The sequence below is a fragment of the Hylaeus volcanicus genome, chromosome 4 (genome assembly GCF_026283585.1).
Source record: "Hylaeus volcanicus isolate JK05 chromosome 4, UHH_iyHylVolc1.0_haploid, whole genome shotgun sequence".
Taxonomy (NCBI): Eukaryota; Metazoa; Arthropoda; class Insecta; order Hymenoptera; family Colletidae; genus Hylaeus; species Hylaeus volcanicus.
This window is the reverse complement of record NC_071979.1, coordinates 23,804,061-23,818,431: the sequence shown is the minus strand read 5'-3', so window position 1 is coordinate 23,818,431 and position 14,371 is coordinate 23,804,061. Positions and strand designations below refer to the sequence as shown.

The window sequence follows — 14,371 nt, the reverse complement described above, 5'->3', positions numbered from 1 at the left end:
CTTGCCACTGATCTATACTTTCTATACCGGGTGTACCAAAGCGCATAAATTAATAATAATATGAATGAGAAAATGATAAGAAGTAGCTATAGGGTATGTTTCCTCTAGTCACTTACATTTATAAACGACTAGCTATCAGTGTTCTGTAATATTTAGTCAAAGACAAAGAAATAGAACAAGGTTATGAGTAACTAAAGTACGTTAAAAAACGTTTCAATAGAGCTGGACAGGGGTAGGGTATGAAGATGAAGATGAAGATGATATTTTAGAAACAGTCTCCCTTTATTTCTACAAGTATGAAAAATCCATGTTGCATATGAATGTGTGTAATAACCGTTCCGAGATACGTGAACGCGTGTAGGCTTCAGCTTCTCTCGGGAAAAACGCTCGATACCTTACGGTACGAACTTCTTGTTCCAATTTTACTGGGATCGATGCGCGCGCATCGACACGTGTATATATCATTTTTATTTGTCTCGAATCATTTCGTTCCCCCTCCTCATTGTCGTGAATGGAACCTGTTCAGAACGGTTCGTGATTTATCCGTGACGTCCTGACGGTAATTACGCTCCTGAAACGTTTCAGGACCAATCGCTTCTGTACGTTCTCTCTGATCATCGCATCAGAGAACTTTGTTTCGTAGACGCCCCACGCCTTCTATTTCAGTTTCCAACACATCTCCGCGCTAAAACAAAACGAAGACACAAAGTCAGTCATCAAGTAGAAACAGGAAATAAATCATCGGTTCCTTTAAGTACCTGTAAAAATTCTGGCGGTTTGCGGGTAAAGCCTACGCCAGCTGGTGTACCCGTTAGAATTACGTCTCCGGGTAACAGAGTCATAAATCTGAAAAACGTAATTACGTAATCAAATTCCTGTTGGTATGTAACTCGTCATTTATGAGTTATGGAACGATTGCTAACGTTGTTACATGGTTGTTAAGCTATTAAGCTGGAACGACAAACGAAGAGACCATGAGCGATACTGTAACCGCTGCCTGGACAATTTCCCTAACAGAGGAACCGATTCGCAAAGGACACTGTACTTACTGGGAAATGTAGGCAACGATCTCGTGGGGTTTAAAGATCAGTTCGCAGGTGTTCCCGTCTTGTTTAATGTTGCCATTCACCCATGTTCTCACGGATAAATTGTTGATGTCGCATACGGACTCCTTAGTGACGACGGCAGGTCCTAACGGGCAGAACGTGTCCATCGCTTTTCCAATGAGAAACTGGCCGCCGTTTCTCTTCGACTTCTGCCAATCCCGCGCCGAAATGTCCTGAGCCACTGTATAACCGAAAATACAATCTTCCCCTTCGTCATTGTTCAGCGCTTTACACTTTTTGCCAATTACTATCGCAAGCTCGGCCTCCCAGTCGACTTTCTGCCGGAAGAATTACAAGAGAAACATCAATGAATATCCGTATTTATCTCTTAGCGGTCTACAACCATAGAGATACGAATCGGCCGATCCTTTTTCTCCTATCATATAATAAATACGACTAAGCAAGTGTAATAGAATCCCTGAAACGGTGGCTCAGAGCATGGGGAAGCGGAGTGGCGGGAATGAGACCAGGCGATTAGATTTGTCGTTTAGATGTCTATAACCTACCTAGGAAAGGATAACAAGTACCGTTGTCGATCGAGTTTCGGAGACTTTACTTAACTTCGTGAAATATACAGTGGGTGTAGAATGTATTCGTACACCGATCAATTTCCCAAAAAACTTTGGTGTGAAATTGAAGTTCCTTAACTTCTTTTTTTTATAATCAATGATATTTTACATATTCTCAGAAGTCCCTGAGATAGATATAGCCCAAACAACATTTACTAGTTGATATAATTTGTGAAATTAACAAAAAGATAGGAAAAGTGGGTGAAAGTATAGACGCAATAAGTATTTGTACGATTCTTACGACGAACCGTTTACAGTGGAGTTCGTAACGCAAACACATTAGTTTATTGCTTTTTTAAGAATTAGAAAACATCAAATTTCCAGGAAAGTACTTTTAAAAATGGCTCTAATAGAGGAAAATGGAAAAAGATCCCAACCCCTTTCGAATAACTAATAATTTAGTTAATTCGACACTTAGAAGTCGCAATAATTATAAAATTAAAAGGAAATCCCACGAAGGAAGTATTATATACTTATAAAGTAATGTAAATTTCTTTTTTTTTTGTAATGAAGTTTTAAAAATTAAACAGTTGCGCGAATCGTTCGTTTCTGTCGATTAATTGTTTTTTTTCTTGTTAATTTCGCAACTTACATAATAGCTATTCTTTTTTTTTAATCTATCTATTCCAGAGATTTTCGAGAATATGTAGAATGTCATTGTTTATAAAAAATAAGTTAATAAATTACAATTTTACATAGTTTTTTTTGGAAATTGATCGGTGTACGAATACTTTCTATGCCCAATGTAATTCTAATTGCCAGAAGAAGTACCGATGTCCTCTTTAGATATTCCGCGAACCATAATTAAAAAATATAGCTCTACTAGTATCTGTAATAGTGTACGTCTATCATACTTTGACCTCCTGGTATATTAATGCATATCGATCGGACCAGATACCTTCCCCAAACAATCAGAATTCATTGAAGATCAGCCGCAACTGATCTACATAATTCTTGAACTATACACGCTTCTATTATTAACTCCCGACAGTCCGTTAACACGTTGCATAATCAACGCGACTAAATATAAGCGGTCACGGCTAAGCGGAGAGATTTCCTACGAGTGCCGACGACTTCCCAGATCTCGAACCCCGACGATTGCTCTTGAACTTACGTCGGAAATCGAGGGGAGCATGATGTTGTCCCGCGGACCGATGATATTGCTGGGGAATTTGCTGAATATAACAGGACTCTCCGGTGGCGACAGGCCCTGTTCCTCGCAGTGGCCGATGTAATTCAAACCAACGCACGCGAGCTTGTCCATCCGCGTCACCGGCGCCAGGAACTTCACATCAGCTTCCGGTATCACGCTTCGTCCTTCGGCCACTATTCTGCAATCGTTGGACACGTTAAAAACGTGTTACATGTCTCACCTTCTGGCAACGTTGGGCAACTTTGGTTAACACTCGGCTTATCCTATCAGTGAAAGCTTAGTGGTGGACTGGTTACTCAAAAACAAACGATGCCACGTTACGTGGAACGTTATCGATTCTCGAGTCGAAATTTATTCCGATTTTCCAACTATTTTCGGTGCACGAACAAAATTCTTTCGACTTTTATTTCAACTCAGATCTTATTCCGACTCAGAAATTGAACCGATTTAGGTTCTTACGTAACAAGATTTAATAATAAAGAAAAATGTGCATCAAAGAGAACCCGTGACTAGGCGCCAAAGACGTTATAGCTAGAAGCACGAGTTTATTTTATCCTTGTACCAGCATTCTGTTGCCAAATATTTGATTTCGTTGGTTATTTTTATTTTACTATTTTGACACGTGTATACGTAGACTTAAGATCATGCGCCTCCTAAAACGAAGGTCGGAACGTGGAGTATATTTTAATTTTAATTGCAACGGAGTACGAAAATGTTCGTGTGCGTTTCGCGGGAAAAAAATGGAATGTTTAATCGAAGGGAATCCCGCGAATGCTGACAATTTATTTACCGGTCGCATTTATGCGCCAACGATTAGTCGAAAGAGCATCGTGCACGAGGTTTCATTCAGTCGCGATGCTTTCACTGAAAAGGTTAAGCTGGCCCAGAGGTTTGCGAATTCGCCAACTGGCACGCAGACATGGCGCCAGATTAGGTTAATGGTAAAATAACATCTGCGTTCGACAAAACTCTATTCATCAACGACTGCGAAAAATAAAGGTCGCTAACGACTATGCTTTCGCTAAATCTATACAATAAGTCTATTAAAAAACGACTCGCAAGTGGTTAGTACTTTAGAGGCGAACACCATGCACGTGGTGTGTATGCAAACTCTCAGGTATAATGTGTAACATACTGCCGACAAACTATTACGAGATACGACACTTTGCATAATTAATTTACATCTCTGTTTGCATATCATTCCGCGTAATGCGATGATTGAACGGGTGACGGATCAAGCTACTATAAACAATGCTCGAGTACAAGAAACAGGTGACTGTGCAGAATGATTACCGGTAAAGATTAGGGCTGGGATCACTGATCCCGCTTTATACCCACGCTGCATTTACTGTACAATTTCGGTGAATTAAAATTAGACAGATTTAAAACTAGTATAATAATTATAGAATAATAATTATAGAATAATAATTATAGAATAATAATTATATTCAAGTATTCGAATTGTATGGTGAAATGTTTGAATCTGTTAAACGAATTCGTCTACTTCCAACCCTAGTCTCAAGGAGTCGGATCAACTTTCGCTCGATAACGGATCGTGTATGGGTTGCGTGAACGAACAGGGAGCTCTACACAGACGTACACAGACACAACGAATCAACGTTCAATAGAAGTCTTGTTGTGGGGATCAGGTGCGCAAAGAGTAGTTTCCACACTAAACTTTTCAAAAAACGAACCTCTCTAACAGGGTCCACAGATCGACATCGTCGTTCCTGGTGACAAAATGGTTCACAATGAAATCAAATTTTACGAATAATCGCGGCGATATCGTCTCCGCATTGCTGCACCATTAAAAGCCAGAAATGATTATTTTCTAAACCGTGTGCAATTTCCAAACGCATACCAAACGTTAAAAGCTACCGATTTGCAGCGATGTTTACGGCGCGATAAGCGTGTTATTGCCTAGATTAATATCTTCAGAATTAGAGCCCACTGATAGCCTTAGTAATCAAGTTACGTATTCTCAATCCCTGTACGACTCGTTAGATAACATTACTATCTTGTATATTCCGATTTCACAGTCACGAAAGTTACTCGTACAATTTACGTACACGGTGGTCTTCTGGAAACAGACGATCTTCAGGCGATTTAAAACAAGTACATAACATCATTGTATTATTAAATAGTAGGTTTATCAATATCGACCACATTCTGTATATCGATAGATATGATACTACTTAAATTAAGTAACAATTTTTTTAACAAATACATTTCTTGATATTTAGGAATCCCAGTTCATAATCGAACCCTCCTGTACACGATACAATTTCATTACGAAACAGTGACCTGTTTTAATGGACCACCCTGTATACAAGTAGACCGCTGTTTGTCACGTTCGATATGCGAATCAATCAATGGGTCTGCCGCCTCGATAATTCGAGATAAGCGAACGTTTAATCGTTGTTTTTTTCAGTCTGACCGTGAATTAACCTGACCACGCCTACCTCTTCGCCTTTTTCAGAAGGTCGTCGCCGCCCTCGAGGAATTTTCTCAAACTATTAGGAATCCGCGAGTCGACCGCGGACACGGCAATTATGTCACCACCTTGTTTCAGTTGCACACCCAAGTGCTGTGGCCCTCCATCTTTGTTAGTGAACTGCACGAACCTGGTGAACAAACAACGAGAAAAAGTAATAAACAAACGATTCCCAAACGGCAAGAATGGTTGAGTAACGAGCTTAATCCGGTCTTTTAAATATATTAGGTTGTCCCGAAAGTTTCTTTCGCGAGTTGCGCTCGATTATTTGATGTGATCGTGTTTATATAAATAGACAATCTAAGTTCATAGATATTCATGTTGTAACAGTAACGGAGCAAAATGAATCGTGCACAATTCAGTAATGTAACATAAAACATAAATTATTGTGCATGTATTACTTATTAATAAAGCGAAAGAAACTTTTCGGACAACCTAATACAATTTTATCGTCAGATGTTTATTATATGTAAATCCACGGTTAAGCAGCGAATACAATTATTGAAGTAGATGTTACTCGTGAATATATTAACGAACAATAACAATTGGTCGATTCAAGTCACGCTCCTACTGTGAATCACCCTGTAGACCACGCCCATGTCTGGGCTAGTGGGAAGGGAGCAACCAAACGTTATTGGTTGGTAGTATCCTTTCGCTAAACTTGGTGATCAGCTGATCCCAACGTGATTTGACTTTTCGGTAAATTCAACTGTTAACAAATATTATGTAAATATTATGTTCCAATTGTATTTTTTTGGTCGTTTATCTAATTCCACGTTGACGAATTGTTTTCTTACGTCCTTCTTTCTTCAACCAATAACTGGTTGATAACGTTATCCGTACCTACGAGCCAAATGTGTTGAACAGACTTATGTGAAAGCGAAAACAAATTCCTCTCTGCATACTTACGCTGCCCAAAGAGGAGGATAAATCTCAAGGTTTGTTATTATACTATACGCGTACACTCGAGACGTGTGATCGGTAAAAAAGAAATACACTCGACCGATAACTTTCGATGGCTCGATAAGGGTGTGTCTCGAGTACACACTTGAAATCGAATGAAAAATATGCGTAAGTAAAATATGCATCTTAATGAAATGTTAAATGCGTTTCTACATCCATTACTAATAACAACTGATAAGATTGTGACAATGTAATTATCGCGCATAACAATATTCATCTTTTTGTGCTGTCATTGTTAATATTAAATAAATAAAAACAAGAGCGAACTACGAATTCATTACAGGCCATGAACGCACATTAAAATTCAATTCATGTGTTACAGTTACATTTATTAAATTTCAAATTAATTACTCTGGATTTAGTTAACATCGACCTATGCTTATCGACTTCTTACGAATTTATGAATTTCACGGGCTGATAAAATCGATCGTATCGTTAAATCTACGGAGCCAAAACAAAAGCAACGAATGAATCATATGAATTAATTATCTGCGAACGTCTGGTCAACTTTGCTGCCACCTGTCCCGTTTCTCGTGCGAATAATATTCGGTGTTGATGCATGGCGGAGAGAAAAGGTCGAAAGCAAACATTTCGCAGAAAACAATATGGACGAATCAAGGGGGATAATGAGTAAAAAATCTGAGCCAGGCATTACTCGGGACCGGTTGCACGAGTAATTATCACGTTGCTTACAATCTGACCTGTGTGTAGAACACGCGAAACGGTTTCGTTAATTTCAATAGCGAACAACCTTAATTACCCTTGCAATCGCTTTCGTATTTCCTTACATTTCTAATTTATTTGTCAGCTGATTAATAGTTTATTAGCTGTTGCTTATCACAATAATTGAAAACTACAAATGTTATTATATAAAAGCTGTTATCTGTTCGATATGTAACACAGTCTGAAATAAATTATACACAGCTGCAGATTTCAATTTTTGTTTAAACGGACAACGCATTAAAAAGTATTTATCCAGATAAGAATTTTACTCGTGTCTGCTTGATAGCACGTCTTCCATACATATGCGGCTACGTTCAGCGTGAACAGTGCCTCGTACGTGTACAAGTTCAGACTCGATCGGCGTCGATGATATAATTACGTTTAATCAAATGTATTCGAGTGTTTCAATCAAATTAGCTGATCAATTATCACACGAAATCGATCCGCACCTCTCCGTGCACCGACCTACGCAATTTGTCCACTACGAACGTCGGTGAATGACACCTTGAGCGTGACTCGATCAAGTGTCTAAACTTAGAAAGACGTCTGAGATTAATCTCATATACGCAATAATTTGCAGTCCTTTCTACCCTCGATTAACTTTCAAAGCCTCTTTTTAGATATTATTTCCCAAATTTTCGTAAAATTTGCTCATCTCGAACACGCCATCGAATCGAAACCACGTTTCGCTTGCGTCGCAAACATTTTCATTCGGACAGTATATGAAACTTATACGTAATCGTGTCTATTAACATCGTGAACCATTCTCGAACAAATCGATTCGTGTCTGAGTAGACGGAAGGGTAAACAAAAAAAGAACTTGTAAAAATTGGATAGAGTCGTCAATGGAACATTCCGCGCGAAATTTGATTAACGTTGATTAACGCCTAAAATCTGACGTTTTAGGGTTCCTTGGGATTATTCGCGAATCGCTATCGTGTCGAAACACCGGGTAGATTTTACTCACCTCATGTTGAGCGCGCCGCTTACTGAGAAATTCCTACCGCAAATGTTAACAGCGAAATGCGTGTTGTTCTTCTCGGCGCACGAGTTTTTGAACGCGAAGCATGCTCTACTGAACAATCGTAATTTGCCACGATAAGGCATCGTTTTTTCTTGATAATAGTAGGCGCGGCGGCGGTATACGAAGGTAGTAACGTAACTATCTCCAACGGGAGAAATGTAGAGTAATTACCAGCAGTCGACAAAGACAGAACGTTCGTCGTGAAGGACGAGCGACGACTGAACGCGTTACGCCACACTAGCGTTGTCGAGTCGTAGTGGGGATGAACATGTGACCTCTAGTACAAAATGATCAACTTCAAAACCATATAGACATCTATTTAATTGTTATTTTCGTTCGTATTGTGACGATAAAAAAAACAATCAACCTCTCGATCGTAATTCCGATTTATTCAATTTTATCTTATTTTTTTTTAATTTTTATCTGTACTGCTTTTGACAACACAAAAGAATGCGCTAATATGATCGACTACATTTTCTATTAAAATACCTAACCAAAATTAATACCATCTTATTGTTTCCATTATCAAGATTGTAATAAACACTGAATTCTGTTTGTGTTCGGTAGCATATACATTTTTTGTTTGCTTCAATATGTCTAAGTTATTTAAGGCAGGGGCTTCCTTCTTGTTAAGGGGAATTCTTCGCGTGAATGATATGGATTATAGGGATCATCGACGTAATAATGTGGTCTTTTCCAATAGCTTGTCACCATTTTGTCTAATAAAGTAGACTGCGTTGCATTGCAGAAAACGTGTTGCTTTAATCTATGCTTTCTGTTTTGACTTTTCGTCCATAGGTGAGAATGACGTCCAGCACGTGTTCTGATCCATATACCCCTGTTATTAAATAAAATATGTTGGGAATACGTTACGCGATATACTAACATTTTTCATACAAATGACTTACCAATTTAATCTGTAAAAACGTTTAAGTACGGTTCTCGCAGACTTCCTTTTGCCTTTTAATCGAGAAAATTTTGTGATTGATCTTGCTGGTATCGTAACTGGTAAAATAGAGGGAGTAATGTTCGGCTTCAATTCTGTGCTACCAACATTATTCCAACCATTGACCACAGAAGAAAGCGCTCCAAAGTACTTTTGCTGCGCACATTGAATAAGAGGATACTGCTTAGAGGTTAACAAGTTTGCCACACCTATAGTATTGGTACGAGCAACGATTCCTAAAATACAGAGAATTAAAGTAATGTTAGTTATAAAGAAAATAATAATTGTAGAAAATAATAGAAAAGGGGTAATTTTGCGGGATAAAATTATGCAAAATATGGATTGCATAGATATTTTTTATTACTCTAGAGATGTAAAGGTTTCGAGTAAAAATAGTAAACAGTAACAAAGACCTTGTAGTACAAAGTGTAGTTTTAGAAGAAATTTACAATCTTTCGCTACATCTCGAAACAAAGATAATTCATGACCACTTTCATAATAAATTACTCGATTAGATTCGAGTTTGTTACACAGAATTTTAATTAGCCGCGCTCGCGGTTACCGTTCCACGGCATTCCTTCGATCAGAAAACCGTAATGGCTCTCCTCCCTCTCGATTGAACATAACCTATAAGAGACGAACTTCGGACGATTATCGTGCAACGATTTATCGAATTTGGACAAATCATGACTTAACATGACGGCAACGAACGATTATTTAACCTTGCAGAGACGGCGGTGGTAGATTCGCGAATAAACTTGTGCTACCCACCTCGAATCGCGGTGCTAACAATACGCAACATTCTTCTTTTCCTGTAGTTCCGTCGGTGACCAGCTGTTTTGTGCCGTCGTTCCCTTTTTCCTTTGGCTGCCTGACCGGCCACCCGAAAGATGTTCCGAATTGGATTAAAATTTCCGTGCAACGGTTTAAATAGGGTACGTAAAGTAAGTACAAAGAGAATTGTTTGTACCCGTGTAAACCGTGTGTTCGAGCGATGCGCGAATTTAAAGAAAGATACGAAAGGAACGCGGATTAAAAAGCATTGTTCGCTACGTTTTGATACGCTAATTGTCGCGACGTTTCTCCTAATAATATTTAATTTCTTGCCGTTGTTTATCGTTAATTCGACGAGAAACGGGCCGTGGTTTGTGTGAGAAATCGTGGCCGTGTCACCACGGCGACGTTTTTGCAAGTTGTCAGTGAATATTTCTGCGGACAAGACCAAGGTTGACTGCCTCGTGTGACAAGATGGCTTAAATTTAGGAGCTTACATAATTCCAGACGATTTCATTGGTGCCGTTGTCCTTTCAGATAAAAAAACAGGGACCCTCCAAACTCTATTTGACAACCAGGTGTTACGAGACACGTGCACGAGTTAAATGCGAACCGGAATGGGGGTGAGTGAACGAATTTTCTGTTTGTTTGATAACACGTTTCCACGATTGTCAAACGCTGTCATCGTTTTTCAGACAAAGAAGCGTTTAGTTGTTGCTTTTATTCTGATCTTACGAACCGTGTTTTAATGAACAATCGTAGAGTTCATGTAATTTCCGAATATATTTTTTTGGGTTAGGTTTGTGTTAGGTTATGTTTGTTACGAATATTTAATGCAATTTAGTTGGAATCCTTCTGAGATTTCATACATTTTGTTTGAGCTTCCAACATCGTTCGTTACGAAATTAGTGCAGAGTTACTATGATTAATTTCTGTTTAACTCTCATTATATGCAGTTATTACAAGAGCTAAAGATAAATTGTACACATGTATTCCACTGTGTTATATGTTGAAAGAAATTCTTCAAGTATCATGTTTATCAGGAAAAGAAAATGTACTTTATACGAGCTCAGTTTTGTGTTTTAGGATTTTCAAGGATGTCAAACTTACGTCCAGTTATTCTGGACATAGGTATTCAACCGATTCGTCAAAGAGGTATTCAAAATTTAAACCTAAGCAAATTGTTCCTGTTGTGTTACATAACAAAATTGCATGCATGATCTATTTCTGTGCACGATATCATTCTAATTCAGCTGTTGTTTTCATTGCAAAAGATTTGAGCACTGGCACTAAAATATATCCACTATTAAATTATTGCTTATTTCTTATGTACTGTTTGAATTTTGAAGACTGAAATGTTATTTATGTATGGATCTTTAAGAGCTTAGATATTTTTAATTATAAATAGTTTAGGCTCCTTACAATTCCTGAATTACAAGTTGTTTTATCACGTGCTTTCTTTTTTGCTTTTCATCATGGCGTATGAATTACTGTTTCATTTAAACATATTCTAAATGAATTTAATAATACAATGTTTATTATAAAAGCGAGAAGAGTCGAGGAGGTAGCAGGGCATTGTTAACTTTGACTGCTGTGGCAATAGGCGCTTCGGGAATATTACTTTATGCAAAAAACAATCCAGAATTCCGTGCAGCTCTGGAAGGATGGGTACCTGGCACGGACAAATCGATTCAGATCATCTTTCAGGAGGAGTCATCTTATTTCGAGTTCATACGTACATTCTTCGAAACACTCAAACAACAGTAAGTTTAAATACCATATTAATGGTATTAATTGAGCAATTAATTATTGCATATTAATAATAAATGGGTGTTTCCTTTTTCAGAATAATAAGTGCCATCTTTGGGGACGAGTCAGAAAAAAAGTCAGGTCAGGGTTTTCAGAAAAGTATAGATTGCATGACCTTTGAAGATTATATACGTGAGCCCCGCTACTAATTCCCGAATCCTTAATTTCCCCTATCCTTTTTTTTTAGTTGCTAAGTGTCAAAGATTTTATTATATAAAAAGAACACTTTGTTTAATATAGCGATTATTTTGCTTACTAACATTTTATGATAACATGTGTACTGTAGCGCCAAAACCAGCATTCGTACCACTGGTTGATAAGAAGGAACCGCCTATTAACGAACCGTATTCTGAAATCAGATTAAGTAAAGAGAAAGGAAAACAGATCGAAGTCGGTACGTTTTTTTTTTTTTTACGTGACATACAAGTTGATACAACGAAATTTTCGTTCAGTTGCATAAAAGTGAACTTTTTTTTTTAGTTGCCGAAAAACCAGCACCACCCGTTAAGGATGTACCCAAGGAATTGATGCCCGAAAGTCTGGTCGAATTAGAAACATCATGCGGTCAGACCGCATCCAAGGCGATCGCAGCTTATCAGAAAGCAGCTTGTGCTATCCAAGATTACAAGCAAGACGTAATGAAAGTCGTGGATAACGTTGATAGTACCAGTAACGTCGTATGGAACAGGTATCTTTCACGCCTGTAGTTTAAACCTCCTGCTGGTTTATAATATCGAACTTATATTTAACTATTTTCGCGTTACAGATTAAAGGAGGCAACGGAGAAGAGGAAGCAAGCGGTTCAGCAAGCAGAAGGGCACGCTACCGAAGCATCGGAGTCGCTCAAGAAAATGTTCTCCCTAATCGATGATCCTAAATTCGATGCGCCGTCGCATATGAAAACAGCTGCTAGAAGGAATATCAAGAAAATTTTGGATGACGTTGACGAAGCTAAAAAGAAATACCAGATGGAGATACAAGCAGGCAACGTCGCGGAGCGCTATTGGAATCAAGTAAAAACCGCTCGCGAGAACCTCAACGAGGAGTTGCGAATACTATTCCCGAATATGAACATTCACGAGAAGAAATTATCCATCGACGAGGAATCATTCGACCTGTTCGTGCTTCACATGTACAATAAAGTGAGCTACCTTCAAAAGGAGATGGAAAAACTGAGGGTAAGCGTCTCGGTGCTCCGTTTAAAACAGGGTCATAAAATATTCATGTCTGCGCGTTCATTTTAATGTCATAGACGATCGAGGAGAACAAACTGAAGGCAGCGTTACGATCGTCCGGTGACATGGCGAGCCAGGAAAAATTAGACGCGCTGGTGTGTATGGAGCTGGATAAGGAGAAGATGTTCCTCGAGGAGGAGTTCAACAAAAAGGTAGGAAAATTAAATATGTCACTGCTTAGTCAGTAAGATGTGGTAATCGCGCTGTTTTACTGTTCGAATTATTCGTGTGGAATAAGCTACCAAAGTGTAAGCGTTATTTGTGGGTCACCCCGTGTACAGGAGCTTTATGGTACAGGAAGAATTTGGCATTGGAAAGCCTGGGATACACTCACAGTGGCATTGTGAACGCGTACACATGGGATATGGCATATCCCATATCCTGCAATCGTGCATGTACCTGCATATATGTACATATACCTATCGGTTTGGCACGGCAAGAGGGGCACAGGATGGAGGGACGATTCCGCCACCCTTCGGGCTTTTTATCTATTTCCATTTGGCCCGCCGCCAATATTTCGCTAGTGGGAGGCAATATTATCTCTTTAGACTAGCTTCGCGGTATATCCGGCGTGTACGCTACTAGTCACATCGAGATATCCTCGCTCAGGAATCACTATGACGCGCTGTCGTCATAGTTTTCTGACGACCTATACGAGATTTTCCGCATTTTGCTCCTGGCGATTCCTCTCTCGGTCGGGACGCTTGTATAATTACTTCCAACCAATGAATTCTAGGCTCGATCATCGAAGTAATCGTTGGATATCGACGGTTATAAAATTCTTGGACCCCAGGAAGACTCTCTCAATTATTTACGAAGCGGTTTTGCTCGTGTTTGCTCAAGTTCCATGAAAATTTCATCGATCGTTTCCCTGTCTGGAACAACTCCGAACAAACGAATTTCGTTTCCGGCGGTACGTTAAATATGCAACCCCGGACACGTACTTCCTCCAATTATCATTTCAAATATATTCGTTTAATCGACGAGCATTGAACCGAAGTTCAATTTAACGTTAGAAACGCCGGATAATGGCGGATTAAATAAACATCGGGACACCACTTATTGAAACGGGACAATTCTATCATACCGTGGCCATTTAATTATTCGTCGCCCGTTCTGCAGTTCGATCCGACGTGAAATGACTCGGACATGTGACATTCCTTCGCCAAATAGGACCGGCTACCTTCCACCTGTCGATGTCGATTGATAATCTAGAAAAATAAAGGTAATCGTAAAAGCCAAAAATCGGAAAGCGACAGTAGACCGTGAGAAAAAAATTTTCTTAGGGAATACACCTGCATCTTGCAAAGAACATTGGGGCAAACTTAAATCGAATAAGGTGGATGCTTCACGAAAAACGAAGGGATTTCCTTGAATTCCAAGTATTTGAACGAGATTTTAATAAATAAATATTCGAGCGTTTTAATCGTAAAAGTTGTTCGAATATTCGATTAAGTAAACATTCAGGTAATTCCAGCCCTGTGGGAGAACGCTACCTGTTTGGTTCGCTCTTTCTCCCCGCGTTGAGAGACCGAAAGCTGTTTTTCTCGTATTTCGCGACGCGTCCCAGAAGAT

At 39.0% G+C, this 14,371-nt stretch overlaps 3 protein-coding genes across 9 annotated transcripts in view; 1 reads left to right on the top strand and 2 right to left on the bottom strand.

Annotated features, from left to right (window-relative positions):
* Window positions 1–261: 261 nt before the first annotated feature.
* LOC128875472 (fumarylacetoacetate hydrolase domain-containing protein 2A) lies at window positions 262–8,264 on the bottom strand. 2 transcript variants are annotated; one of them, XM_054121093.1, is made up of 7 exons: window positions 7,976–8,264; window positions 5,291–5,452; window positions 4,523–4,558; window positions 2,790–3,006; window positions 1,050–1,384; window positions 759–846; window positions 262–685 (listed from the first exon to the last, which is right to left on the bottom strand). In XM_054121093.1, exons 1-7 carry the CDS (start codon window positions 8,113–8,115, stop codon window positions 623–625), a joined length of 1,041 nt encoding a protein of 346 aa, XP_053977068.1. In that variant the 5' UTR covers window positions 8,116–8,264; the 3' UTR covers window positions 262–622. The 2 variants fall into 2 exon arrangements, with proteins under 2 accessions (XP_053977068.1, XP_053977069.1); XM_054121094.1 differs by lacking the exon at window positions 4,523–4,558 and having other exon boundaries at window positions 7,976–8,263.
* A 138-nt stretch (window positions 8,265–8,402) lies between these two features.
* On the bottom strand, window positions 8,403–9,883 carry LOC128875473 (39S ribosomal protein L35, mitochondrial). The gene is made up of 3 exons (XM_054121095.1): window positions 9,750–9,883; window positions 8,941–9,214; window positions 8,403–8,870 (listed from the first exon to the last, which is right to left on the bottom strand). The coding sequence occupies exons 1-3, from the start codon at window positions 9,778–9,780 to the stop codon at window positions 8,639–8,641; spliced, it is 537 nt and encodes a 178-aa protein (XP_053977070.1). The 5' UTR covers window positions 9,781–9,883; the 3' UTR covers window positions 8,403–8,638.
* The window catches only part of LOC128875471 (MICOS complex subunit Mic60), a 42,593-nt gene continuing 37,994 nt past the window's right edge, over window positions 9,773–14,371 (top strand). For 2 of the 6 annotated variants that reach the window (XM_054121087.1, XM_054121086.1), the window contains exons 1-9: window positions 9,782–9,922; window positions 10,290–10,375; window positions 10,839–10,907; window positions 11,300–11,515; window positions 11,599–11,642; window positions 11,848–11,955; window positions 12,042–12,249; window positions 12,328–12,739; window positions 12,814–12,948. In XM_054121087.1, coding sequence (XP_053977062.1) covers window positions 9,869–9,922; window positions 10,290–10,375; window positions 10,839–10,907; window positions 11,300–11,515; window positions 11,599–11,642; window positions 11,848–11,955; window positions 12,042–12,249; window positions 12,328–12,739; window positions 12,814–12,948 — 1,332 coding nt within the window. In that variant the 5' untranslated portion in view covers window positions 9,782–9,868. Of the gene's footprint in view, window positions 9,923–10,289; window positions 10,376–10,838; window positions 10,908–11,299; window positions 11,516–11,598; window positions 11,643–11,847; window positions 11,956–12,041; window positions 12,250–12,327; window positions 12,740–12,813; window positions 12,949–14,371 lie in introns of all 6 variants that reach the window. The other 4 variants (XM_054121089.1, XM_054121091.1, XM_054121090.1 and 1 more) reach the window with 4 other exon arrangements.

What these genes read in the sequence shown, in the direction of transcription:
- LOC128875472 (XM_054121093.1), bottom strand. Translation starts at nt 8,115, where the DNA reads ATGCCTTATCGTGGCAAATTACGATTGTTCAGTAGAGCATGCTTCGCG. An exon ending in AGCGGCGCGCTCAACATGAG is followed by an intron (nt 5,453 to 7,975) that starts GTGAGTAAAATC and finishes TTTGTTCACCAG; the next exon opens with GTTCGTGCAGTTCACTAACA. An exon ending in TGCTCCCCTCGATTTCCGAC is followed by an intron (nt 1,385 to 2,789) that starts GTAAGTTCAAGA and finishes TTCTTCCGGCAG; the next exon opens with AAAGTCGACTGGGAGGCCGA.
- LOC128875473 (XM_054121095.1), bottom strand. Translation starts at nt 9,780, where the DNA reads ATGTTGCGTATTGTTAGCACCGCGATTCGAG. An exon ending in TGTTAGCACCGCGATTCGAG is followed by an intron (nt 9,215 to 9,749) that starts GTGGGTAGCACA and finishes TCTGTATTTTAG; the next exon opens with GAATCGTTGCTCGTACCAAT. An exon ending in CGTTTTTACAGATTAAATTG is followed by an intron (nt 8,871 to 8,940) that starts GTAAGTCATTTG and finishes ATTTAATAACAG; the next exon opens with GGGTATATGGATCAGAACAC.